The 26,979-nt window shown below is 41.8% G+C and overlaps 2 protein-coding genes across 8 annotated transcripts in view; both read left to right on the plus strand.

Moving 5' to 3' along the window:
* LOC129836451 (inactive phospholipase D5-like) overlaps window positions 1-5,548 on the plus strand; it is a 73,984-nt gene extending 68,436 nt beyond the window's left edge. For both annotated transcript variants that reach the window (XM_055902630.1, XM_055902631.1), the window contains exon 10: window positions 130-5,548. In XM_055902630.1, the coding sequence (XP_055758605.1) occupies window positions 130-404 (275 nt within the window). In that variant the 3' untranslated portion in view covers window positions 405-5,548. The remainder of the gene's footprint in view (window positions 1-129) is intronic.
* The window catches only part of LOC129836452 (cilia- and flagella-associated protein 36-like), a 31,046-nt gene continuing 9,595 nt past the window's right edge, over window positions 5,529-26,979 (plus strand). For 4 of the 6 annotated variants that reach the window (XR_008756662.1, XR_008756661.1, XM_055902634.1 and 1 more), the window contains exons 1-6: window positions 5,529-5,622; window positions 6,641-6,790; window positions 20,465-20,529; window positions 20,778-20,879; window positions 23,382-23,496; window positions 23,791-23,878. Coding sequence is in view for 4 of the 6 variants with exons in the window: in XM_055902634.1 (XP_055758609.1) it covers window positions 5,544-5,622; window positions 6,641-6,790; window positions 20,465-20,529; window positions 20,778-20,879; window positions 23,382-23,496; window positions 23,791-23,878 (599 nt within the window). In the remaining 2 variants the exon portion in view is untranslated. Of the gene's footprint in view, window positions 5,623-5,826; window positions 5,973-6,021; window positions 6,308-6,640; window positions 6,791-20,464; window positions 20,530-20,777; window positions 20,880-23,381; window positions 23,497-23,790; window positions 23,879-26,979 lie in introns of those variants that run through there. The other 2 variants (XM_055902636.1, XM_055902635.1) reach the window with 2 other exon arrangements.

Consider the following 26,979-nt stretch of genomic DNA (forward strand, 5'->3'; position numbering starts at 1 on the left):
AATAATATTGGTCTAGCTACTGGTTGGTGGATTGATTAGTTTGCTTGTGAGGTGGGTTGACTATTTGGCTAGTACCTTTGAATCTATATTTCTGATTAACGATTTTGACGTGTGTCTGTTGTCCCACAGGCAACTTTGACTGGGTGGGGAATGAGTTTACGTTCAACGCTGGAGCAGGCATGGTGATCAATCAGGCGGAGGGGGTGAAGGAGAAGAACTCAACGTTGGTGGAACAGGTGAGGGCTACGTTCCAGCGGGACTGGTATTCACGCCACACCAAGAGCCTGCAGGCTAACAAGATCCCAGTCTGCAACAAGCACCAGCTCAACCAACTGGCACATCTCAAAATCGCTCAACCAACAGAGAGCAATGGGAGTAAGGAGAGTCCCAATGGCTCCCTGTGAATCCGAAGACGTGGTGCGTTACAAGACTGATTTATGCAGGCTTTAAGAGAAAAATAACAGTTTAATGCTGAAATCGGACACTGTAGACATAATATAGGACTTGGAGGGCATTTGTTCATCTATTGAACCTTCTGCATATTTCATCCTGACTGTTTCTTACAGAAGACATTCGTGGGAAGGGAACTGATCAAATAAATGGATTTTCTATTGACTGCTGAACCTCAGTAAATATAGTTCATTGTTAAATCCATTTTGCCAAAAATGACATCATTCATCACAACCCTTTTAAAACCCTCCCTGGCCAAAGCAGGTTGGAGCTGCATGGACAGTAGTGTGGAGATATCCTATACAAATCTATACTCCAAAAGGTGTTTACCTGGTGTGTCTTCAATATTAATTTACAAAGTGCAGCATACCTCCAACCTCTTAAGTAAAAGTTGCATAGTCTTCTATTCTGTATATTTTCTTTGTTGGAAACACTCAATAGGGTAGAACTAGATATTTAACTTGTGATAGAGCTTTAGGGCTGTTATGTTTTTCACATGATCAAATCATTTATATATTATTCATTATTTTTAAAATGTACCTTTCTGTACTCAAAAGGTGAGCGTCTTGCTTCCTGGAAAGTGTTGAAACCACCATGTCCCTGGACAGTACTTAGTTTGTAATGGAAATGCTATCATACACCGGTCTTATGCATAGGTTAAAACAAAAACCAACTGCAGAGGTCAATAGCATACTAACATTGGAAGGAGCTGCCCTTTAAGGTCTAAGACAGGGATGGGCAACTGGCGGCCCCCCTTTTGTAGGCCCACGGATCAATTTTCAAAGCCTTAAAACAAAAAATCTGTTAGGGTCTCAACTTACTGTTGAGTTAGAATAGTAGAATAAACAAGGTGACCTTTTGAAATGTGGTTGTGCATCAGCAGTTTCTTTCGTTATGTCAGTCACTGACAGTCACCCAATTAGCCCCATGTCAGCAAAAACAACTGTGATTGTAAGTTAGCTGGCCGCAAGACTAACTAAACTTTTAGTAATCATGGTTGAATTACCGATTTGGGGGGCCTCCATTAATGTTAGTCACATCATATTAAAAACTGCAAACCTTTCTCTCCACCCCATGACAAAATTTGTAGAATTGCATGAAATGAGTTCTAAAATTGAGAAATCTTCTCCGCCTCATGGCAAATATGTATAGAATTGCAGGAAATTAACTCTGAAACGTATAACTTCCACTTAATGGCCCCCAAAAGGCTCGGGCTCTGATTGCATGTGTGAGTATGGATGTGGGTTACACAGACCCGTGAGCCACTGTGGCCCCCTATGATGAGTTCAGCTTTGTTGTGGCCCCCACCCCCATCAAAGTTGCCCATCCCTGGCATAAGGTATTTGTTAGGTAAAATTACAAGACAATGATTTTACCTAATGGAATATTGGTCATAGATTCCCAAGGTCTTCATGAATAATTAGGTTTATTAGGTACAACTGGAAAAGGGTGTTGAACCAGTGGGACAACTGTAGCTCTCTTTAAAAACAGATGTTGACTTATAGAACAGATATTGTAAAAAACTATTGGATCCGATTTCAGTCAGTAAGATCAATAGCATGACTTTTTAAAGACTGCTAAACACCATTTCCAGTTCCCCCAAGGACATGTTTTGAAATAAGACCTTATGCATTGGACTTAACACCGGCAGAGAAAGTAACCACAGCAACTCTTTACACCACCCGCATGATAAACTTTGCGCCTGAACATCAAAAATGATCAACTACAGGAGTAGTAGTTGAACACCTTGATCAACACCTTTTTATGAACATGTCACTCCAATGACTAAATACTGTATGTAATAGGCCTATCTGTGGTGTTTGATTGGCATTACACTTCTATTAATTCATTTTCATCTGTCTTTTCATCGTCTTTTTACAGTAATATAATGGGAGAATACTTTCTCCATGTTTACAGGTGGTTCTCTTCACACATTATTTTATAACTGCGGTTCTGTTATATCATATTTTGATACAAGAAAAATATTAATAGTTAATTGAAAAAATAACAATGCACGTACTTCCTGAAAATTTTAATACATTTGTCAGCGTTAACCAGTACATAAATGTAGCATTAACACATCTATGATGTACACTGCTCCTATGGCAGACAATGTTCTTAATCTGACAGTAAATATCTGTACAACAACTTACCCTTTAACTACAGGTAACTGCCAAAATAAAGGAAACATCATCAGAGTGTCTTAATAGGGCGTTGGGCCACCACGAGCCGCCAGAACAGCGTCAATGAGCCTTGGTATCGATTCGACATGTCTGCAACTATTGGAGGGATGCAACACCATTCTTCCACGAGAAATTCCATAATTAGTTTTTTTGTTGATGGTGGTGGAAAACGCTGTCTCAGACGCCGCTCCAGAATCTCCCATAAGTGTTCAATTGGGTTGAGATCTGATGACTGAGACACACACACACACACACGCACACACCCTTTAAACCCCCTATGCTCCTTTGAGACCCCTCTTTCAAAGGCACAGATATCTCTTCTAGCCATGGTAGCCAAACTAACGGGCAACTGGGCATTTGTATACATGACCTTAAGCATGATGGGATGTTTTAATTGCTTAATAAACCATGAACCACAACTGTGTGGAAGCACCTGCTTTCAATATATATACTTTGCATCCCTCATTTACGCAAGTGTTTCCTTTATTTTGGCAGTTACTTGTATGTCCTCATGCCATAAAGAGGTAGTCAAAGGCATCGAACTGCTGTTGGTGCAACAGTCCAGAGTAGGCTACTTTATATATTGTTTTACGAGTGCATCAATAGTGACTGTCAATGATCTGTTTAGGAATGCACTTTGTCACTGTACACGAAACATGTTTTCTTCTTCAATTGCTGGCAAACCTTCAGTCACTGTATTGCTCTTGATGTAGCAATTCTGCGATTAACATTTCCTAAGCTATACATCGAACCCATTCATAACAGATCAAAGCAAACCAAATTTGGGGTGTGTCCCAGATACAACCTACAGTATAAACTGTCCCTGATTCACTGTTGCCACCTAGAGTTAGTTTAAGGAAAGACTATTTCTCTCACCTGCAAACAGGCACAAAGGGTGTCTGAATACAAAGTAAAGATGAATGAATAGTCTTGGTCCTCATCATCACTTGCACATTAGACAGACAGCCTACATTTTATTAGAATAGTCTCCTGTGTAGTTTGAAAAATGTTAGATTAGATTTGAAAATCCACTGTAGGCAAACATGTCATACACTACTACTGAATGGTAAATTAATTCATTTAAAAGGTATGATTGTAATATTGTAATAATAGCTTGGAGGATACCACTGTGGTCAAGGTGATTTACAGTTAATTTAAAAGCACATTGCATAATGTGCTTTTAATAAGGGCGAGAACGGAGCAAATGGAATGGCATTAAACCATGTGTTTGATGTATTTGATACCATTCTACTAATTCCGCTCCAGTCATTACCACGAGCCCGTCCTCCCCAATTAAGGTGCCACCAACCTCCTGTGTTGAAGACATTGATTGGGCTGGTTCGACATTGCAGCCGACAGTGCAGGCGACTGCCAACTGACTGTTCTACAAATCACCTTGCATCGTAAATAACGGCTTATTATTTGTTGATCAGTCAGTCACAATTGACCCATAATACATTACGGTTTTGATGCTCTCGAACATGACCATTCATTTCGATACTATTACAGTACAATGACTGCCCTCTGGAGGACAATGTCCCACCAGTTAATTATATACTGAATACAAATATAAAATGCAACATGTAATTTTACTGAGTTACAGTTCATATATAGATAATCATCTGTTGGTCACAGACCTTAAAAAAAGATGATAGCATCAGAAAACCAGTCAGTATCTGGTGTGTTGTGCTGCATAAGCCAAATGGTGGTCACATCTCCTTCGCATAGAGTTGATCAGGGTGTTGATTGTGGCATGTGGAAAGTTGTCCCACCCCTCTAATGGCTGTGCGAAGTTCCTGGATATTGTCGGAAACTGGAACACGCTGTCGTACACGTCGATTCAGAGCATCCCAAACATGCTCAATGGGTGACATGTCTGGCGAGTATTCAGTCCATGGATGTTGAACTGGGACATTTTCAGCTTCCAGGAATTGTGTACAGATTCTTGTGACATGGGGCAGTGCATTATCATGCTGAAATATGAGGTAATGGCGGCAGATAAATGGCACGACAATGGGCCTCAGGATCTCGTCACGGTATCTCTGTGCATTCAAATTGCCATCGATAAATGCAATTGTGTTCGTTGTCCATAGCTTATGCCTGCTCATACCATAACCGCCACCATGGGGCACTCTGTTCACAACGTTGACATCAGAAAACCGCTCACCAACATGATGCCATACACGTGGTCTCCGGTTTTGAGGCATATTGGACGTACTGCCAAACTCTATAAAATGACATGAGGGCGGCTTATGGTAGAGAAATTAACATTCAATTCTCTGGCAACAGCTCTGGTGAACATTCCTGAAGTCAGCATCCCAACTGCACGTTCCATCAACTTGACACATTTGTGGCAGTGTTGTGTGATAAAACTGCACATTTTAGAGTGGCCTTTTATTGTCCTCAGCACAAGGTGCACCTATAATGATCATTATGTTTACTCAGCTTCTTGATATGCCACACCTGTCAGGTGGATGGATTATCTTGACAAATGAGAAATACTCACAAGGATGCAAACAAATTTATGCACAAAATTTGAGAAATAATATTTTGGTGCGTATGGAAAACTTCAGCTCAAGAAACATGGGACCAACACTTTATATGTTGCATTTATATTTTTGTTCAGTGTACATTACACCATCTGTTTCCAAATGTACAAATAAGCAGAGTAAGTTATGCCTTACAAATATGTTCTTAGTCATAATACAACATACTTTTTTTGCTTAATTTTGGCATGCCCACTGTTGCATGCCCTGCCTTTATGAACTGTAGGACTAAAGTACAATAGACACCCTTATTTTAACAATATATATTTCAAAATACAAAATGAGTGTATATTTATTGTATAACCTTGATGCCTATATCGAATTGATACATTTAATGTTTACTCTTAATAATAAAAAATCTGATATGTATGTATTGTGGTTTTATTCAGAGGCTACTGTACACGTCAAATCCAGTCCAAACCCCGGTAACTATCCAAATTCAGGTAGGTCTACGCGCTTTAGTGACTATCCATTTCAGATTACGTGTGATTTAAACTGTGGTGGTTTAACCTGTGAACTAATTAATCGTATCTCAAGATCTATTCTGGCATAGAGGGGTATCTTCAACTAGCACACGGAAATTTCGCCCTACACAACAGCGCCAATAGACGGGCATTGTAGCTGTCACGTTCCTGACCTGTTTTCTGTTGATTTGTATGTGTGTGATGGTCAGGGCGTGAGTTTTGGGTGGGCAGTCTGTTTTCCGTTTCTATGTTGGTTTTGGGTTGCCTGGTATGGCTCTTGATTAGAGGCAGGTGTTTTGCGTTTTCTTCTAATAGAGAGTCATATTAAGGTAGGTTGTTCTCACTGTTTGTTTGTGGGTGATTGTCTCCTGTGTCAGTATGTTACGCCACACGGGACTATTCCGGTTTTTGTTTGTTAGTTCGTTCGTTTTATGTAGTCTGTTTTCCTGGTTCATGCGTTCTTCACGTTGTATGTAAGTTCGTGTCCAGGTCTGTCTACATTCGTTTATTTGTTTTGTAATTATTCAAGTGTTTGTCGTGTTTTTCCGTTTTGTCTATTAAATCATTATGTATTCACAACCCGCTGCATTTTGGTCAAATCCCTGCTACTCCTCTTCGGATGAGAAGGAGGAAGCCCGTTACAGTAGCCTAAATCACTATTCAGGTAATGTAGGTAGTTTACTGAGAAATATCAGGGATTGTTAGTATGGTGCATTCAAAGGATCACAAAGAATAAAACACTTACTAGGTTACCACACTGACACACACCTGATGGGCTGTTCAATTTGTAGAACGCTAAACACTGATGTAATCGGTTACCATAGGGACCGATTAGGTGTCAACCCATTCGACCACTTCGAAATTCATGAGTGAGCATTTTCAGATTTTCTGCAGCTACGGAGAGGGATACTATCAATAAATGGACTAGCTTGTTAGCTAGATCTCAACAAATGTATGCATACTTACACTTCAGTTGTGCATTTTGTTAAATTTCAAGACCAGCCTTCCTCGCCTGAAGAGCACTGCAGTGTGTTTTTAGCCAACATGGCTGAGGACGGCGAGTGGGTTGTGGAGAGCATCGCTGGATATTTGGGAAGTCCTGAATGGGTCATTCCATACACTGACTTCTTGGAAAACAAATGTACAGGTAAGAAAGGCCATTTGTTTTTCTACGTTTTACGATAAAGAAAATTATTATAAACGGTTTTCAGGACCAGGATTACACATGCTGGAATCATCCTTGGCACCCCTGCCCGAGTGTGCTAGCTATCAAGCTGAATAACAGCCAGATAGGAAACGTTAGCTATTCAATTCTAGGTGGCATTAGCTAGCTAAAACTTTTACTGTAGCTAGCAGCTAGCTAGCTTCAAGCGCGAAATGTTTTTGTTGGCGAAAGGGAGCAGTGATTTTCCAGATCAGTTGTTTGGCATGCATCAGTGCTTCACATGTTTGAGCGATATTCATCCAACATGTCTTATTATAGCTTAGTTAATACTTGAAGCAAATAAACTAGCTGGTTAAGTTATCCACTGGGTGAAACAGTATATATCTGTGCGTAGAGACCACTCGAACGCCCAGAAAGTTCCGATTCAAACGCACAATTCACCAGATCTGCATTAGAATGTCAAAATACGTTTGTTGATCACCAAATATTGAGTTTCGCTGATCAACTAGCTGCATTTACTTCCGGTATGTACTTCCAAAAATAAATGTCTAAATAAAAATGTACAAGCAACCGAAAAACATCCAGTGTGATAGGATTGAGCTGTTGTATTCTTCCGACCTGATCGTGGCAGTAATTTGTGATTTTTATTTTGACCTTTTTTGGAAGTACATACCGGAAGTAAATGAAGATAGTTGATCAGCGAAACTCAATATTTGGTGATCAACAAACGTATTTTGACATTCTAAAAAATATACTATTAACATTTATTTTTTTCACCTTTATTTAACTAGGTAAGCTAGTTGAGAACAAGTTCTCATTTACAACTGTGACGTGGCCAAGATAAAGCAAAGCAGTGAGATACAAACAACAACACAGAGTTACACATGGAATAAACAAACATAGTCAATAATACAATAGAAAAAGTCTATATACAGTGTGTGCAAAAGAGGTAGGATAAGGGAGGTAAGGCTATTTGAGTGTCAAATAACACTATTTGACGTGTCAAATAAGTTTGTTGACCAAACAGGACCTGAATATGACTCACATAATAATTTAACGCGTTAATACATTTTTACGTAGTTATTACACATTGATTACACTATCACTCGTATTTCATGTCATAAAGATTCATCGATATGTATGCTATGATGCTGCTAAAGTTGTCTCGTGCACTTACAGCGCTGGCCATTAAAAAAGGGCAATGAATTCCATTATCTTGGTTTTAATGGATTTCACGTTAGAGTTGTCTCACTGAAATTTTGTTACTCTTTCAAATGACTGCTTGACTTGTTGACTGCTCAATCCCATTGCAGACATTGTGGGCTAGTTTAGGAAGGCTGTGTTGCACGTATAGCGCAAAATTTTACATGGCGTCATTACGTCATGTAACTTCATTATATAGGTATGCACATCAGCTTTGACATCAGTTTTGCACATCGGACATTAAACTAGACATCGGCGGATTCCGATATTTTCCACGATATATCGTGCATCCATAGTTTTTACTCAAGGTAGTAACAACACAGTGTGGTCAAAGACTTAGTTGTAGTCACGATCTGGTTACTTATAACTACAAACATGGTTATGTTTTAGCCTTTTCACATATTTATTAACTTATTTGCAGATATCTTAAATTACCCACAATGTACTAATTCTCTACGTCCTATGGAGAATCTACTCTGCGTTAGCTACACTACATGGTCAAAAGTATGTGGAGACCTGCTCGTCGAACATCTCATTCCAAAATCAAGGGCATTAATATTTAGTTGGTCCCCCCTTTGCTGCTATAACAGACTCCACTATTCTGGGAAAGCTTTCCACTAATTGTTGGAACATTGCTGCGGGGACTTGCTTCCATTCAGCCACAAGTATTAGTGAGGTCGGGCACTAACGTTGGGTGATTAAGCCTGACTCGCAGTCGGCGTTCCAATTCAACCCAAATGTGTTCGATGGAGTTGATCAGGGCTTTGTGCAGGCCAGTCAAGTTCTACCACACCAATCTCGACAAACCATTTCTGTATCGACCTCGCTTTGTGCATGGGGGGCATTGTCATGCTGAAACAGGAAAGGGCCTTCCACGAACTGTTACCACAAAGTTGGAAGCACAGAATCATCTAGAATGTCATTGTATGCTGTAGCGTTAAGATTTCCCTTCACTGGAACTAAGGGGCCTAATCGGAACCATGAAAAACAGCCCCAGACCATTTCTCCTCCTCCACCAAACTTTACCCGTGGCACTATGCATTGGGGCAGGTAGCGTTCTCCTGGCATCCGCCAAACCCAGATTTGTCCGTTGGACTGCCAGATGGTGAAGTTTTGAGTCATCACTTCAGAGAATGTGTTTCTACTGCGCTAGAGTCCAATGGCAGCGATCTTTACACCAATCCAGCCGACGCTTGGCATTGCGTATGGTGATCTTAGAATTGTTTGTGGCTGCTTGGCCATGTAAACCCATTTCATGAAGCTCCTGACGAACAGTTCTTGTGCAGAAGTAGCTTCCAGAGGCAGTTTGGAACTCGGTAGTGAGTGTTGCAACCGAGGACAGACTATTTTTACGCGTTATGCGCTTCAGCACTCTCCGGTCTCGTTCTGTGAGCTTGTGTGGCCTACCACTTTGCGGCTGAGCCATTGTTGTTCCTAGATGTTTCCACTTCACAATAACAGCAATTACAGTTGACCAGGACAGCTCTAGCATGGCAGAAATTTGACGAACTGACTTGTTGGCATCCTATGACAATGCCACGTTGAAAGTCACTGAGCTCTTCAGTAAGGCCAATGTTTGTCTTTGGAGATCGCATGGCTGTGTGCGTGATTTTATACACCTGTCAGCAACAGGTGTGGCTATATCGTGTAGCTCTGTTGAAATGAACAAATCTTGTTTCCAAAGCTAAGCAGGGTACATAAAGGTAGGCATCTGTATGGTAGGCTCGTTCTCACTGAAGTGTATTACCCCTCATCACCAGCTGTCTACACTATGTGAAAACCAGCACCTCCCTCGACAGAGATCAATCATCTCAATAATTAAAGCAGATAGCTTGCTACGGCCCACCACATAATGAGGATGTGAAATTTCAGCAACAAAGCACGTTTTTACTCTGGGCAGAGTGGGTGGACACCCTATTGTTCAGGCAGAAGTCGTTGGACTGTGGCTTCACATTTTATTTCAATATACCTCTTTATTTAGGTTGATAGCATGATGTTGAAAAAATGACATTGATTTAAACATTCCATTTTACTATCAACATTGAACAAGGTCAAATAAAATGTCTTATCAAATCTAAAGTTAATTGACGAAAGGATGAAAAAGATTGTTTATGTTTCTATGTGGAACTTTCAATACAAATTCACCGTATACAGTACCAGTCAAAAGTTTGGACAGACCTACTCATTCAAGGGTTTTTCTTTATTTGTACTATTTTCTACATTGTAGAATAATAGTGAAGACATCAGAACTATGAAATAACACATATGGAATCATGTAGTAACCCAAAAAATTGTTACACAAATATGTATTTAATGAGATTCTTCAAAGTAGCAACCCTTTGCCTTGATGACAGCTTTGCACACTCTTGCCATTCTCTCAACCAGCTTCATGAGCTAGTCACCTGAAATGCATTTCAATTAACAGGTGTGCCTTGTTAAAAGTTAATTTGTGGAATTTCTTTCCTTAATGCATTTGAGCCAGTCAGTTGTGTTGTGACAAGGTAGGGGTGATATACAGGAGATAGCCCTATTTGGTAAAAGACCAAGTCCACATTGTTTTATTTTATTTAACCTTTATTTAACTAGGCAAGTCAGTTTAGAACAAGTACTTATTTACAATGAGGCATCCTGCGGGGACAGGGGCCTGGGATTATAAAAAAAAAAGAAATGAATACAATATAACTATAAATATAGGACAAAAAACAACAAGAGAGACACAACACTAAATAAAGAGAGACCTAAGACAACAACATAACAAGGCAGCAACACATGACAACACAGCATGGTAGCAACACAACATGGTGGCAGCACAAAAACATGGTACAAACATATTTTTATTTTTTGACCTTTTATTTAGCTAGGCATGTCAGTTAAGAACAAATTCTTATTTTCAATGAAGGCATAGGAATAGTGGGTTAACTGCCTTGATCAGGGGCAGAATGACCGATTTTTATTTTATTTTTATTTTACCTTGTCAGCTCGGGGATTTTATCTTGCTAACTTTCAGTTACTAGTCCAACGCTCTAACCACTAGGCTATCTGCCGCCCCATTATTGGGCAAAGTCAACAGCACAAAGGTCAAGAAGGTAGAGACAACAATACATCATACAAAGCAGCCACAACTGTTAATAAGAGTGTCCATGATTGAGTCTTTGAATGAAGAGATGGAGATAAAACTGTCCAGTTTGAGTGTTTGTTGCAGCTCGTTCCAGTCGCTAGCTGCAGTGAACTGAAAAGAGGAGTGACCCAGGGATGTGTGTGCTTTGGGGACCTTTAACAGAATGTGACTGGCTGAACGGGTATTGTATGTGGAGGATGAGGGCTGCAGTAGATATCTCAGATAGGGGGGAATGAGGCCTAAGAGGGTTTTATAAATAAGCATCAACCAGTGAGTCTTGCGACAGGTATACAGAGATGACCAGTTTACAGAGGAGTATAAAGTGCAGTGATGTGTCCTATAAGGAGCATTGGTGGCAAATCTGATGACCGAATGGTAAAGAACATCAAGCCGCTCGAGAGCACCCTTACCTCCCAATCTCTAAATGATGTCTCTGTAATCTAGCATGGGCAGGATGGTCATCTGAATCAGGGTTAGTTTGGCAGCTGGGGTGAAAGAGGAGCGATTACGATAGAGGAAACCAAGTCTAGATTGAACTTTCGCATGCAGCTTTAATATGTGCTGAGAGAAGGACAGTGCACCGTCTAGCCATACTCCCAAGTACTTGTATGCGCCGACTACCTCAAGTTCTAAACCCTCAGAGGTAGTAATAACACCTGTGGGAAGAGGGGCATTCTTCTTACCAAACCACATGACCTTTGATTTGGAGGTGTTCAGAATAAGGTTAAGGGTAGAGAAAGCTTGTTGGACACTAAGAAAGCTTTGTTGTAGAGAATTTAACACAAAATCCGGGGGGGGCCAGCTGAGTATGACTGTATCATCTGCATATAAATGGATGAGAGAGCTTCCTACTGCCTGAGCTATGTTGTTGATGTAAATTGAGAAGAGCTTGGGGCCTAGGATTGAGCCCTGGGGTGCTCCCTTGGTGACAGGCAGTGGCTGAGACAGCAGATTTTATACACTGCACTCTTTGAGAGGTAGTTAGCAAACCAGGCCAAAAGCTTTGGCCAGGTCAATAAAAATAGCAGCACAATATTGCTTAGAATCAAGGGCAAGGGTGACATCATTAAATACCTTTAAGGTTGCAGTGACACATCCATAACCTGAGCGGAAACCAGATTGCATACCCGAGAGAATACTATAGACATCAAGAAAGCCAGTCAGTTGATTATTGACAAGTTTTTCCAACACTTTTGATAAACAGGGCAAAATAGAAATAGGCCTATAACAGTAGGATCAGCTTGATCTCCTCCTTTAAGTAAAGAACGAACTCTGTTGCTGCCTTCCAAGCAATGGGAACCTCCCCAAAAAGGAGAGACAGGCTTTGCGATGATAGGGGCAGCAACCTTAAAGAAGAAATGGTTTCATAAAACAAATTCATAAAACAAAACATATTTTACATAGGTTTAAAGATTAACTTCTTGTGAATCCAACCACGGTGTCAGATTTTAAAAATGCTTTACGGCGAAAGCATACCTTACGATTATTTGAGAACATAACCCAGCAGACAAATCATTACAAACAGTAACCAGCCAAGTAGAAGTTACACAAGTCAGAAATAGAGATAAAATTAATCCCTTACCTTTGATGATCTTCATATGGTTGCACTCAGCAGACATTCATTTACTCAATAAATGTTCCTTTTGTTCGATAAAGTCTCTCTTTATATCCAAAAAACCTCTTTTGTTTGCGCGTTTTCTTCAGTAATCCACAGGCTCAAACGCAGTCAAAACAGCCAGACAAAAAAATCCAAATTGTATCCGTAAAGTTCATAGAAACATGTCAAATGATGTTGATGATGTTTGTCAATATAAAAGGTAAACAAGATAGGCACTCTCTCGGTCGCGCGCATGAGAAAGCTCTGTGACACTTTAGGGTCCACTCATTCAGACTGCTCTTACTTCCTAATTTTTCAGAATACAAGCCTGAAACAATTTCTAGAGACTGGTGACATCTAGTGGAAGGCATAGGAACTGCAATTTGAGTCCTAAGTCAATGGAAACTGTCATGGCATTGAATAGAAACTACAAACAAAAAAATCCAACTTCCTGGATGGATTTCTCTCAGGTTTTTGCCTGCCAAATCAGTTCTGTTATACTCACAGACACTATTTTAACAGTTTTGGAAACTTTAGAGTTCTCTATCCAAATCTCCCAGTTATATGCATATCATATCTTCTGGGCCCGAGAAGCAGGCAGTTTAATTTGGGCATGCTTTTCATCCAAAATTCCAAATGCTGCCCCCTACCCTAGAGAAGTTAAGGAGCTCCTTTAGCACCTCGGACTCAGTGACTGGCTGCAGGGAGAAACTTTGTAGCGGGGCAAGTGAAGAAGAGGGAGAAGCATCGGGGATAGTCGCGTTAGAAGGGGTGGAAGATGAGGAAATGTTGGATGGGCAATGAGGCATGGCTGAGTCAAATAGGAATCCAAACTTAATGAAGTGATTTAAAGAGCTCAGCCATGTGCTTCTTGTCAGTAACAACCACATCATCAACATTAAGGGACATGGGCAGCTGTAAGGAGGAGGGTTTATTCTCCAGGACTTTGACTGTTCTCCAGAACTTCTTGGGGTTAGACCCTCAGAGGAAGAACTGCTCCTTAAAGTAACTAACGTTCCGGATAGCCTGAGCGCACTTATTTCTCATTTGCCTGAACGATAGCCAGTCAGCCTGAGTATGCGTGTGCCGAGCCTTTCGACAAATGCAATTCTTGAGGTGGAGTAACTCTGCAAGATCACGGTTGAACCAGGGGCTGAACCTGTTTTTAATTCTAATTTTCTTCATGGGGGCGTTTGTTAACAATACCACTGAAAATATAAAAAAAGAATGTCAGAGCGTCTTCGACAGAGGGGATCAAGCTGATTCTATACCATTTTACAGAGGCCAGTTCGTGAAGGAAGGCTTGCTCATTCAAGTTTTTTAGAAAGCGTCTATGACAAATCAGGACAGGTCATTTCACTGAGCAGCCATTACGAACACAGACTGTAAAACAGTGATCACTAAGGTCATTACAGAAAACACCAGACTGATACCTATCAGGATTATTTGTGAGCATAACATCGAGGAGAGTGGCCTTTTCTGGGTGTTTGGAGTCATACCTTGTTGGATTGGTGATAATCTGAGAAAGATTTAGGGAGTCTCATTGCTTTAGGACTTGGTCAGGTGGTTTAAGAATGTCCCAGTTTAGGTCACCTTGCAGGACAATTCCTAACTTAGTGTAAGGGGCCAGGGGATAGTTTAGGGCAGGTAGGGTACAGGCCGGTGCTGATGGAGGACGATAGCACCCATCAACAGTCAGCGAAGAGCTATTTGAAAGTTTAATGCTTAAAACCAGCAAATCAAATTGTTTGGGGAAAGACTTGGTAGAGACAACTGAGGTGAAGGTGATCCTTGGTAGAAAATTGCCACTCCCCCACCTTTGGAAGATCTGTCTTCCGAAAAAGGTTATAACCAGAAAGGTTAACATCAGTATTCAAAACACTGTTCCTTAACCACGTCTCAGTGATGACCAACACATCTGGATTGGAGCTGTGAACCCACACTTTCAATTGATCCATTTTGGGTAATAAGCTTCTAGTGTTAACGTGCAGAAAACCCAGGCTTTTACGAGAGCAGAAATCAGTGAAGCAGATATCAGAGCACAAGTGAGAATTGGAGCTAACAACAGTAGCTGGGCCAGGGTGTACAGTCGTGGCCAAAAGTTTTGAATTACACAAATATTAATTTTCACAAAGTCTGCTTCCTCAGTTTGTATGATGACAATTTGCATATACTCCAAAATGTTATGACGAGTGATCAGATGAATTGCAATTAATTGCAAAGTCCCTCTTTGCCATGCAAATGATCTGAATCCCAAAAAAACATTTCAGCCCTGCCACAAAAGGACCAGCTGACATCATGTCTGTGATTCTCTCGTTAACACAGGTGTGAGTGTTGATGAGGGCAAGGCTGGAGATCACTCTGTCATGCTGATTTGAGTTCAAATAACAGACTGGAAGCTTCAAAAGGAGGGTGGTGCTTGGAATCATTGTTCTTCCTCATTCAATCATAGTTACCTGCAAGGAAACACGTGCCGTCATCATTACTTTGCACAAAAAGTGCTTCACAGGCAAGGATATTGCTGCCAGTAAGATTGCACCTAAATCAACCATTTATCGGATCATCAACAACATCAAGGTGAGCGGTTCAATTGTTGTGAAGATGGCTTCAGGGTGCTCAAGAAAGTCCAGCAAGTGCCAGGACCGTCTCCTAAAGTTGATTCAGCTAAAGGGATCGGGGAACCACCAGTACGGAGCTGGCTCAGGAATGGCAGCAGGCAGGTGTGAGTGCATCTGCACGCACAGTGAGGCAAAGACTTTTGGAGGATGGCCTGGTGTCAAGAAGGGCAGCAATGAAGCCACTTCTCTCCAGGAAAAACATCAGGGACAGACTGATATTCTGCAAACAGTACAGGGATTGGATTGCTGAGGACTGGGGTAAAGCCATTTTCTCTGATGAATCCCCTTTCCAATTGTTTGGGGCATCCGGAAAAAAGCTAGTCCGGAGAAGACAAGGTGAGCGCTACCATCAGTCCTGTGTCATGCCAACAGTAAAGCATCCTGAGACCATTCATGTGCGGGGTTGCTTCTCAGCCAAGGGAGTGGGCTCGCTCACAATTTTTCCTAAGAACACAGCCATAAATAAAGAATGGTACCAACACATCCTCCGAGAGCAACTTCTCCCAACCATCCAGGAACAGTTTGGTGACAAACAATGGCTTTTCTAGCACGATGGAGCACCTTGCCATAAGGCAAAAGTGAGTAAGTGGCTCGGGGAACAAAACATCGATATTTTGGGCCCTTGGCCAGGAAACTGCCTTGACCTTAATCCCATTGAGAATTTGTGGTCAATCCTCAAGAGGCGGGTGGACAAAAAAACAAACACATTCTGACCAACTCCAAGCATTGATTATGCAAGAATGGGCTGCCATCAGTCAGGATGTGTCCCAGAAGTTAATTGACAGAATGCCAGGGCGGATTGCAGAGGTCTTGAAAAAGAAGGGTCAACACTGCAAATATTGACTCTTTGCATCAACTTCATGTTAATTGTCAATAAAAGCCTTTGACACTTATGAAATGCTTGTAATTATACTTTAGTATTCCATAGTAACATCTGACAAAAATATCTAAAGACACTGAAGCAGCAAACTGTGTGGAAATGAATATTTGTGTCATTCTCAAAACTTTTGTCCACGATTGTACATGCACATTTCCAGATATCATCAACAGAAATGTAATCAAGGCACGGCATAGTACAGGGAGAGCTCTGCAGTGCTGATTTATGACTTCTGAATTTGCATCAGATGGCAACAAGATCATATTGTATAGCAATTTCATCAGGTAACATGAATACAAAGCCGGCGAGAGGTGGTTAGAATAGGATGGGAAGCCAAAAGTCAGTGTAACCAATAGAGAGTCAGAGTCCCGAGTGTGGGAACAAACAGTCTGTCCCACGGTTGGGTAAAGACAGTTTGTAGTCAACAAAGTATGCAGGAGTCATGATGCAAATAGAAAAATAGCAAGATGCACAAGAAACAAATAAAAAGTATAACAACTTGTGGCTAGCCATTGTAAGTTCAGAGTCACTCGCCCCAACAGTGCCTGTGTGCTGGAGGCGAGAGAAAGCTTTGGAGAGAGGGGTGAGTGTGGTGGAGGAACCTGTACCATACAGGGGGAGACAGGCCAGGGCAGACGGTGAACAGATTGCCAGGTGGAATCCAAGCAGCAGGCAATGGGAGTAGATGTGTGTCACACCCACTTGGAAGAAGCTTTTATTTCTGGAGGCAGATTTCTTGTAGAAAATGCCAGTGAATGGTCTTTGAACAGCAGGAGGGGGCTTCAGAGGATGCTTCAAAGACTCCTGACACTTGTTGGGCCAAAAGCCCTTTTACTTCACACCTTAGTGCTAATTGAATTTGTATCTGGTTTGTCCTTTCAAGCCTGAGACCTCAGTTCCAGGTTGGAATGGTATCCTCAGGTCTCTGCTGTTTGTTTGCTAGAGCAAACATGGAATTGTATACCCTCTGTATAGCTTGGAAAAAGAACCTTGGAAGCAGTAATCTCTCCGGTTAATTTTGGTCAAAATTAGGTTGTAGGTTTGGAGTTTTGATCTGGAGCGAAGGCCATGCTGTGGAGTGTAGCATCCTGCATATGTACCTGCTGAAAAATCCAAGTTTATCTAACTCCAAATCTATCCTTTTGTAAAAAACATGTTGAAAGATGTGAGAGCTCCCGTTTAGCTGTGTGTCTCTCTCTGAGGGGGGTGTGTTTTCACTGCATACCAGATATTATGTCAAGAACAGCACAAATAAGCAAAGAGAAACGACAATCCATCATTACTTTAAGACATGAAGGTCCGTCAATACGGAAAATGTCAAGAACTTTGAACGTTTCTTCAAGTGCAGTCGCAAAAACCATCAAGTGCTATGATGAAACTGGCTCTCACAGGGGCCACCACAGGATAGGAAGACCCAGAGTTACCTCTGCTGCAGAGGATAAGTTAATTCGAGTTACCGGCCTCAGAAATTGCAGGCCAAAAAAATGCTTCACGGAGTTAAAGTAACAGACACATCTTAATAACTGTTCAGAGGAGACTGTGTGAATCAGGCCTTCATGGTCAAATTGCTGCATAGAAACCACTAGTAAAGGACACCAATAAGAAGAGACTTGATTGGGCCAAGAAACACAAGCAATGGACATTAGACTGATGGAAATCTGTAAGTCCAAATTTGAGATTTTTGGTTCCAACCGCCGTGTCTTTGTGAGACTCTGAGTAGGTGAACGGATGATCTCCGCATGTGTGGTTCCCACCGTGAAGCACGGAGGAGGAGGTGTGGGGGTGTTTTGCTGGGGACACTGTCTGTGATTTATTTAGAATTCAAGGCACACTTAACCAGCATGGCTACCACAGCATTCTGCAGTGATACGCCATCCCATCTGGTTTGGACTTAGTGGGACTATCATTTGTTTTTCAACAGGACAATGACCCACCACACCTCCAGGCTGTGTACGGGCTATTTGAACAAGAAGGAGAGTGATGGAGTGCTGCATCAGATGACCTGGCCTCCACAATCACCCGACCTCAACCCAATTGAGATGGTTTGGGATGAGTTGAGTGAAGGAAAAGCAGCCAAGTGCTCAGTATATGTGGGAACTCCAAGACTGTTGGAAAAGCATTCCAGGTGAAGCTGGTTGAGAGAATGCCAAGAGTGTTTAACGCTGTCATCAAGGCAAATGGTGGCTACTTTGAAGAATCTCAAATATAAAATATTTTTATTTGTTTAACACTTTCTTTGGTTGCGATGTGTTATTTCATAGTTTTGATGTCTTCACGATTATTATATTGTCATTACTCTTTGACTGGTACTGTGTTGAAATTAGATTGATGTAACAACATGTTAGTCAAGTTTAAGTGATGCTCCAGAACTTTTGTATAATTTCCGCCAGTAGTTTTGAAAGTGGTGCTCTCAAGTCAAAATGGGTTCCCGTTTTTATGTGTAGTACGTTATCCATTCCATATGATATTTTACATTGTTGCAATTTTGTATGATATGTTATGAATTTGTTGTGCTTAAGATCCCGGACTGTATCTTTGAGTCAATGTATTTAAGTTTTACCGTAATTTCAAAGTTTTTCAACGTTGAATTTAGATAAACAGTACTGGTGGTTGAATTCTTCAAATCCAATGTATTTTCCAGGCAGATTCCACGTCACAGTAACTTGACAAATTACGTTGAAACAATGTTGATTCAACCAGTGTGTGCCCAGTTGGTAGCTAATCAATCTGGCTCGCGCTTGTTACATTCCTTTATTTAGGCCACTAGTACATGCAACAGTGCTTGACCAAAATAATCATCACCTGAGTAGCCAAACCTCCCAGTGCCAGGTGATCACTGCACACCAGATATTATGGAAGACAGAAGCTGGCTACTATAACTATTGTAATTTGTTAGCTAGCTAGGTACACTTAAAATGTAGTTCAAGATTTTTGCTGCTATTGTTAATGATGATACCGGATAAAAAAATCCACAGCTGCAAATCAGGTAGCCTAGCAGTTAAGAGCGCTGAGCCACTAACCAAAAGGTTGCTGGTTCAAATCCCCAAGCCGACTAGGAGAAACATCTCTCCTTAAGTTCTTGCGGATCAGTGGGACGCTACCGTCCCAAATTCAAATTAAATTACTATAAATATTAAACTTTCATGAAATCACAAGTGCAATACATCAAAATAAAGCTTAACTTGTTGTTAATCCAGCCGTCGTGTCAGATTTAAAAAAGGCTATACGGCGAAAGCAAACCATGCGATTATCTGAGGACAGCGCCCAGCACACACATGCATAACAAATCATTTTCAACCAGGGATTTGCGACACAAAAGTCAGAAATAGCGATATAATATATGCCTTACCTTTGAAGATCTTCTTCTGTTGGCACTCCAAAAGGTCCCAGTTACATTACAAATGGTCCTTTTGTTCGATAAACTCCTTCTTCATATCCATAAAAACTCAGTTTAGCTGGCGCTCTTCAGTCAATAATCCACTCGTTTTCCCTCCTTCAAAATGCATACATTAATTAATCCCAAACGTTACCAATAAACTTATCCAAACAAGTCAATCAACGTTTATAATCAAACCTTAGGTACCCTAATACGCAAATAAACAATCAAATTTAAGACGGAGAATCGTTATTGTCTTTACCGGAGAAAAATACCAAAAAACGCGCTCTCATTCACACGCTTGGAAACACTACAGCCAAAATGGGAGCCACCTAGAAAAATGACAATTTCTGGCAAATTTTTCCAAAAACCAGCCTGAAACTCTTTCTAAAGACTGTTGACATCTAGTGTAAGCCCTAGGAACTGCAATCGGGCACGATTTCGCTCTATTATAAAAGTGCCAGCCATTGAAATCAGTGGTAGGATGAGGGAGGTGATGGTTTGTCCACGGGGTTTCGCCTGCCATTTCAGTTCTGTTATACTCGCAGACATTATTTTCACCGTTTTAGAGACTTTAGAGTGTTTTCTATCCATGTGCATATCCTAGCTTCTGGGCCTGAGTAGCAGGCAGTTTACTTTGGGCACACTTTTCATCCGGACGTCAAAATACCGCCCCCTATCCCAATGAAGTTAAGCAAGGCACTTAACCCTATTTGCTCTTGTAAGTCGCTTTGGGTAAGAGCATCTGCTAAATGGCTAAAATGTAAATTAGGAATGTATGTCAATAAGCAGTGTCACCCTACTTGTTTATTTCAGATATTATGCATGCAAGTTTGCATAGATGACCAATTTTGCATTTTCTTTCAGTTTTTGATGACGAAGATGAAAATAAATTGACTTATACAGAAATCCATCAGCAGTACAAGCATTTGGTGAGTAGCTTGCTACAGTCTTTGGAATGGCTTGCAACATTATTATGCATTGGGTTTCTTATTATGACGATTTAATGTTACACATGTATCTTAGATAGACATATTCTGGAAGGGTCTGCAATTCCATAAATTAGTCCTGAATCAAGATGTGGAATGGCTCAGTTAGTCATGAATAGTTTGTCAGTGTCTTAACATCAAATGTTTTGTCTCTGGAAAACAGTAATGCAAGTAGCTACATTTACTTTCAGGTGGAGAAGTTGTTAGAAACGTACATGCAAGAGGTTGGCATCGATGAGCAGCAGTTTTTGGAGGCATGCTCTTCTCCTTTTGCCAAGTCCAAAACCTTACAGGTAAGCTCGATCATCTTTCCTATATGCTGCCACAAATGATGCCAGCTACGTAGGTGTAGACGGATGAGTGTGCACCTTTACAATGCAAATGGGTTGAGATAACAGAACCTCTAGATATTTTCTTACATATCCTTCAGTGCTTTACACAAGTCAGTGGAAGGAAAGTGTAAACCATTGCTCTGAAAATACCTAGGTCTATGTTTGGGCCAGGGTAAGAGCTCTCTCTGGATACAGCATTAAAGGCTCCCCCTAAAAATAACAGCATGTCAATGCCACTCTGATCTGTCACTTGCTTCATCGTGCCTGCTGTGATGACATATCTAGGGGATTTGTATTATGATGATGACGTCTAATGGTTGCTGGGAACTTGCCAGCTATTGGTCTCTTTTTTTGGACTGGCCATACTGAACGATATATTCTGTATCCGGGCGGAATTCAATAGCCTCCATCTCAGGACAATTCATTTAATGCACCATCAATGTAATGACTCCTGTATGTGATGGAGTTAATTTGTGATGACTCATCAAGTAATGTAATGTTACACACAGTAGGCTACCTGACGTCTCTGACAGTAGAGATGAGCTCTTTGACATCCCAAAGGCCTAGTTGCCTTTTGATGAAGCCAAGGGCTACAAGGTTTAGGTCTGCTCACAGGGATGAACTGAACTGGAAGCTAACCAAGTCATTTGGAATAATTATTGCACAGTGCAGGTCAGGAACGAGGAGTGGACAGTGCCAGAGTTGAACAACTCCAATGAGGTAGCTTACTATGGGATGGGTTTCTACAGGGACTCCCTGTGATATTGTTACAATTTAACTTTGGGCCCTATCCAATCAAACACAATTACCAGGTTTCTGTGATAAATCCCAAACGATTCTTCTAGCACTACAAGTAGGCCTAGGTTATGCACATTTGATGTGTGTAAATAAACAAACAATGTTTACAGTGTTTCTTTTTGTGCAAGAATACTCACTTATCCTGGAGACCTGTTTACTGATTTTATGAAATGGGCCTTCGGTTGTAGCCTGGTGGAACAAGCTGAGCGCATCGGTCAGTCTGCTTGACCAGACCACTTTGGTTGTAGCCTGGTGGAACAAGCTGAGCGCATCGGTCAGTCTGCTTGACCAGGCCACAGCGGTCAGTCTGCTTGACCAGGCCACAGCGGTCAGTCTGCTTGACCAGGCCACAGCGGTCAGTCTGCTTGACCAGACCACTTTGGTTGTAGCCTGGTGGAACAAGCTGAGCGCAACAGTCAGTCTGCTTGACCAGACCACAGCGGTCAGTCTGCTTGACCAGACCACTTTGGTTGTAGCCTGGTGGAACAAGCTGAGCGCAACAGTCAGTCTGCTTGACCAGGCCACTTTGGTTGTAGCCTGGTGGAACAAGCTGAGCGCAACAGTCAGTCTGCTTGACCAGGCCACTTTGGTTGTAGCCTGGTGGAACAAGCTGAGCGCAAGTCAGTCTGCTTGACCAGGCCACTTTGGTTGTAGCCTGGTGGAACAAGCTGAGCGCAACAGTCAGTCTGCTTGACCAGGCCACTTTGGTTGCATGGCAAGCAATCAAGAACAAGAAAGGTACATATTGAACTACCTGTGAAGAAAGGTAGGCTACATATTAATGACTTGAAGCCAAGCTCCTTTCAGTTCTGCTCATGCTGTTACCTGCTGTCTCCATGCCGACTGTTTTGACAGTTCACCGCCCACGAGGGCGGGGTTGTGATACTACTTAATTACCTTGCTGAAGCATTTCCCTGAGGTCTGAATCTGAGGACCTTATCACCATTGAGCCTAATCCACACCTTTCCCGACCCTTTACCTTCCTACTAATGGTAGGGAATATGAACTGTCAGAGTGGGGAAATATGATAGGATTGGGTGTGCTCTCATGAAAAAACATTAAAGATAACTTGCAGCCTAGATCTTCTTGAAATGCGTCCTCCCGTTATGGACTGAGGAGCATGCCCCATCATGTTCAACTCCATGGTCAAAGAATGCATGGCCCTGCATAAAAATACATAATAGGAAATAGTTCAGGTACACAATGATGCATTCTGTTTCTCCTCCGTCTGCTGGTGTTGTGAACCTGAGACTGTTAAACATACAGGAGCTCAGGTAGACCTGATCTATGACCAGATTAGTGGGCCGGGCCTAAATCGGGTTAGTGAGATACAGGAACAGCTCGATGGAGCTATTCCTGATGGAGAGTTACTTAGTGTCAGAGCCAGCGGTGCCCTCTGGGACATACCTGGGCCAGAAAAAGAGCTCGGTTGTGATTTAAGTTACCAGGAGGCACATAATGTAGGCCTCAGGACAGAGACATAGAGGAAGATAACTCAGAGCTGACCCAGTTTCAATTACAGTGCCAATTGCCAAGGTTGCACAACCCAGAGGCAGAGAACCCAAAGAAACAAGTACAAATATGAATAATTCATTGGACTTGGCAAGATGGTTAGCAGATGTAGAACAGTATTCATGCTTATTATTAACTGTACCTTTTGTACAGACTGTATTCCAGCCCGTCCTGGCCACAGACGACTTCCAGATGTTCAGGTCTCTCATGGTGCAGAAGAACATGGAGCTCCAGCTTCAGGCGCTGCAGGTCATTAAAGAGAGAAATGGTACACCTTTTCACTGTTGTCACACAACTCCTAATTAGGGTTGAACAAATCTGGTAACTTTCCCAACATATTCAGGTTTTCCAGAAGTCTTGATTGGAGGATTCCGGATTTCTTGCGTATTCCCTTCTGATTTGGGAAAGTTACTGGATTTTTTTGCAATCCTAATGCTTGCCTACCGTACCAGCTTACACACTACTCCATCATGCGGGTGTGCCCACACACACACACTTGGCACCGATGAGCCTACACCGGTCCAAAACCGTTTGTTCTAATGCTCCCCTCTTGTGTGCATAGGCGCCCTGCCTGAGTGTCTCACAGATGGAGCAGACGTGATGAGTGAACTGGAGCAGCAGGAGATGAAGATTATACAGGAGGTTCTGAAGTAAGAGACTCATAGCATACCACTGCTGGCTTGCTTCTGAAGCTAAGCAGGGTTGGTCCTGGTCAGTCCCTGGATGGGAGACCAGATGCTGCTGGAAGTGGTGTTGGAGGGCCAGTAGGAGGCACTCTTTCCTCTGGTCTAAAAAAAAAAAATATCCCAATGCCCCAGGGCAGTGATTGGGGACACTGCCCTGTGTAGGGTGCCGTCTTTCGGATGGGACGTTAAACGGGTGTCCTGACTCTCTGAGGTCATTAAATATCCCATGGCACTTATCGTAAGAGTAGGGGTGTTAACCCCGGTGTCCTGGCTAAATTCCCAATCTGGCCCTCAAACCATCATGGTCACCTAATAATCCCCAGTTTACAATTGGCTCATTCATCCCCCTCCTCTCCCCTGTAACTATTCCCCAGGTCGTTGCTGCAAATGAGAATGTGTTCTCAGTCAACTTACCTGGTAAAATAACGGTAAAATAAATAAATAAAATAAATAGAACTGGGGCCATTACACCAGCCCTCATACATACACTGTCATTTTATAAGAATAGGGTTTTCATCAGGTTCTCATCAATGATGTAGGCTTTGTTGTGTTGTTTCCTTTAGTCATTGGCACACACGTAGGGCCCGTAGTTTTGCCTGAGCACATTATTAGACCAGGAAAAACTCCAGCTCCCAATAAACCCCCCCAAAAAAGGAACAATAAAATAACAATGAAGCTATATACATTATATATTATTCGTAGTCTATTTACCACCACAGACCGATGCTGGCACTAAGACTGCAATCAACGAGGTGTATAAGGCCATAAGCAAAGAAGAAAATGCTCACCCAGAAGCGGCTATCCTTGTGGCCCGGGACTTTAATGCAGACAAACTTAAATCAATTTTACCAAATGTTTACCAGCATGTCACATGTGCAACCAGAGGGGGAAAAAACTCTGACCACCTTTACTCCACACACAGAGATGCATACAAAGCTCTCCCCCGCCCTCCATTTGGCAAGTCTGACCATAATTCTATTCCTGCTTAAAAAGCAAAAACTAAAGCAGGAAGTACCAGTGACTAGCTCAATACGGAAGTGGTTAGATGACGCGGATGCTAAGCTACAGGACTACAGGAAAAGGTGGGACGAACAGGCCCCCATTAACATCAACAGGGCTGTAGTGATTGAGTCGAGAGTTTCAAGTTCCTTGATGTCCGCCTGATATGGCAACTGCTCAGCATCTGACCGTAAGGCGCTACAGATGGTAGTGCGTACGGCCCAGTACATAACTGGAGCCAAGCTTGCTGCAATCCAGGACCTATATACTAGGCGGTGTCAGTGGAAAGCCCATAAAATTGTCAGGCTACAGTCACCCAAGTCATAGACTGTTTTCTCTTCTACCCCAAAGCAAGCGGTACTGGAGCGCCAGGTCTAGGACCAAAAGGCTCCTTAACAGCTTCTACCGCCAAGCCATAAGACTGCTGAACAATTCATCAAATGGCCACCGGACTATTTACATTGACCCCCCCTCCATTTGTTTTTACACTGATGCTACTCGCTGTTTATTATCTATGCATAGTCACTTCACCCCAACCTACATGTACAAATTACTTCTAACCTCAACCCCCGCACACTGACTCTGTACCGGTACCCCCTGTATATAGCTTCGTTATTGTTACTTTTTATTTTATACTTTTAGTTTATTTGGTAATTATTTTCTTAACTCTTCTTGAACTGCACTGTTGGTTAAGGGCTTGTAAGTTAGCATTTAACAGTAAGGTCTACACTTGTTATATTCGGCGCATGTGTGTAACGATCGTCTGTGGTGGTAGAAGGATCGGACCAAGGTGCGGCATGGTAAGTGTTCATGTCTTTTTAATAAACAAAACTGAACACTGGAACAAAACAATAAACGAAGTGAACAAACGAAACGGTACCGTGTGGTGACAAACACTGACACGGAAGACAAACACCCACAAACCAAAAGACAAAACAGGCTACCTAAATATGGTTCCCAATCAGAGACAATGACAAACACCTGCCTCTGATTGAGAAGCATATCAGGCCAAACAACAAACCCAACATAGAAACACAAAACATAGATAACCCACCCAACTCACACCCTGACCACACTAAAACAAAGAAAATACAAAAGAACTATGGTCAGAACGTGACAATGTGACAAATAAAGTTTGACTCGGTACTGGTACCCCCTGTATCAAATCAGTGTGGGGGTACAGGTTATTCGTGGTAATTTGTACATGTAGGTATGGGTAAAGTGACTATGCATAGATAATAAACAGTGAGGAGCAGCAGTGTAAAAACAAAGGCGGGGGCGGTGTCAATGCAAATAGTTTGTGTGCCCGTTTGATTAATTGTTCAGCAGTCTTATGGCTTGGGGGTAGAAGCTGTTAATGTATACTCACTATTTTTGTGTCTGTGTCGGCATGCTTGGTGGTAGATGGCTGTGTAGTAAATCAGTGAGTGACAAATCATCCAAGATTATAACTTCCTAGTAGCACTCTGGCTCTATTGGGATTTCTGCATTTGAAGCTAAGCCAAGTGCAGCACTAAAGGCTGTGTGTCCATGGGGACTAAACTCCTTAGTGTTACACTAATATTGAGGGGTTTACACTCCTTGGCAATGGAGAAAATGTCATTTTATCCTTTTGTCTTAGGGCTGGCCCCACCAACCATTCTTTGGTCTTGATTGTCTAGTTGAAGTCTATTTGATGTGTCAGCGGGACTTGTTATATATCTACGTGATGCATCTTCAGGCTTTGTTTGCTGTCAGTGGTATAATCGGGGCATTAGATCAAATCAAATGTTATTGGTCACATGCAGATGTTATTGCGAGTGTAGCGAAGTGCTTGTGCATCTATTTCCGATAACGCAGTAATATCTAACAAGTAATCTAACAAATTCACAACAACTACCTTATACACACAAATGTAAGGGATGAATAAGATATAAGATCACGAGTTCATGCAGAGTTAGGCCTATTTTATAGCACAGTGCATGGAGACCACTTAGCCTACGTTGCTCTCATGTTATGTAATGTTCTGAGCTATGATCATTGAAAATGTTGCATCATTTGTGTGCTCTTAAAATCCTGTGTGATGG

Source organism: Salvelinus fontinalis, chromosome 37 (genome assembly GCF_029448725.1).
Source record: "Salvelinus fontinalis isolate EN_2023a chromosome 37, ASM2944872v1, whole genome shotgun sequence".
Lineage (NCBI taxonomy): Eukaryota > Metazoa > Chordata > Actinopteri > Salmoniformes > Salmonidae > Salvelinus > Salvelinus fontinalis.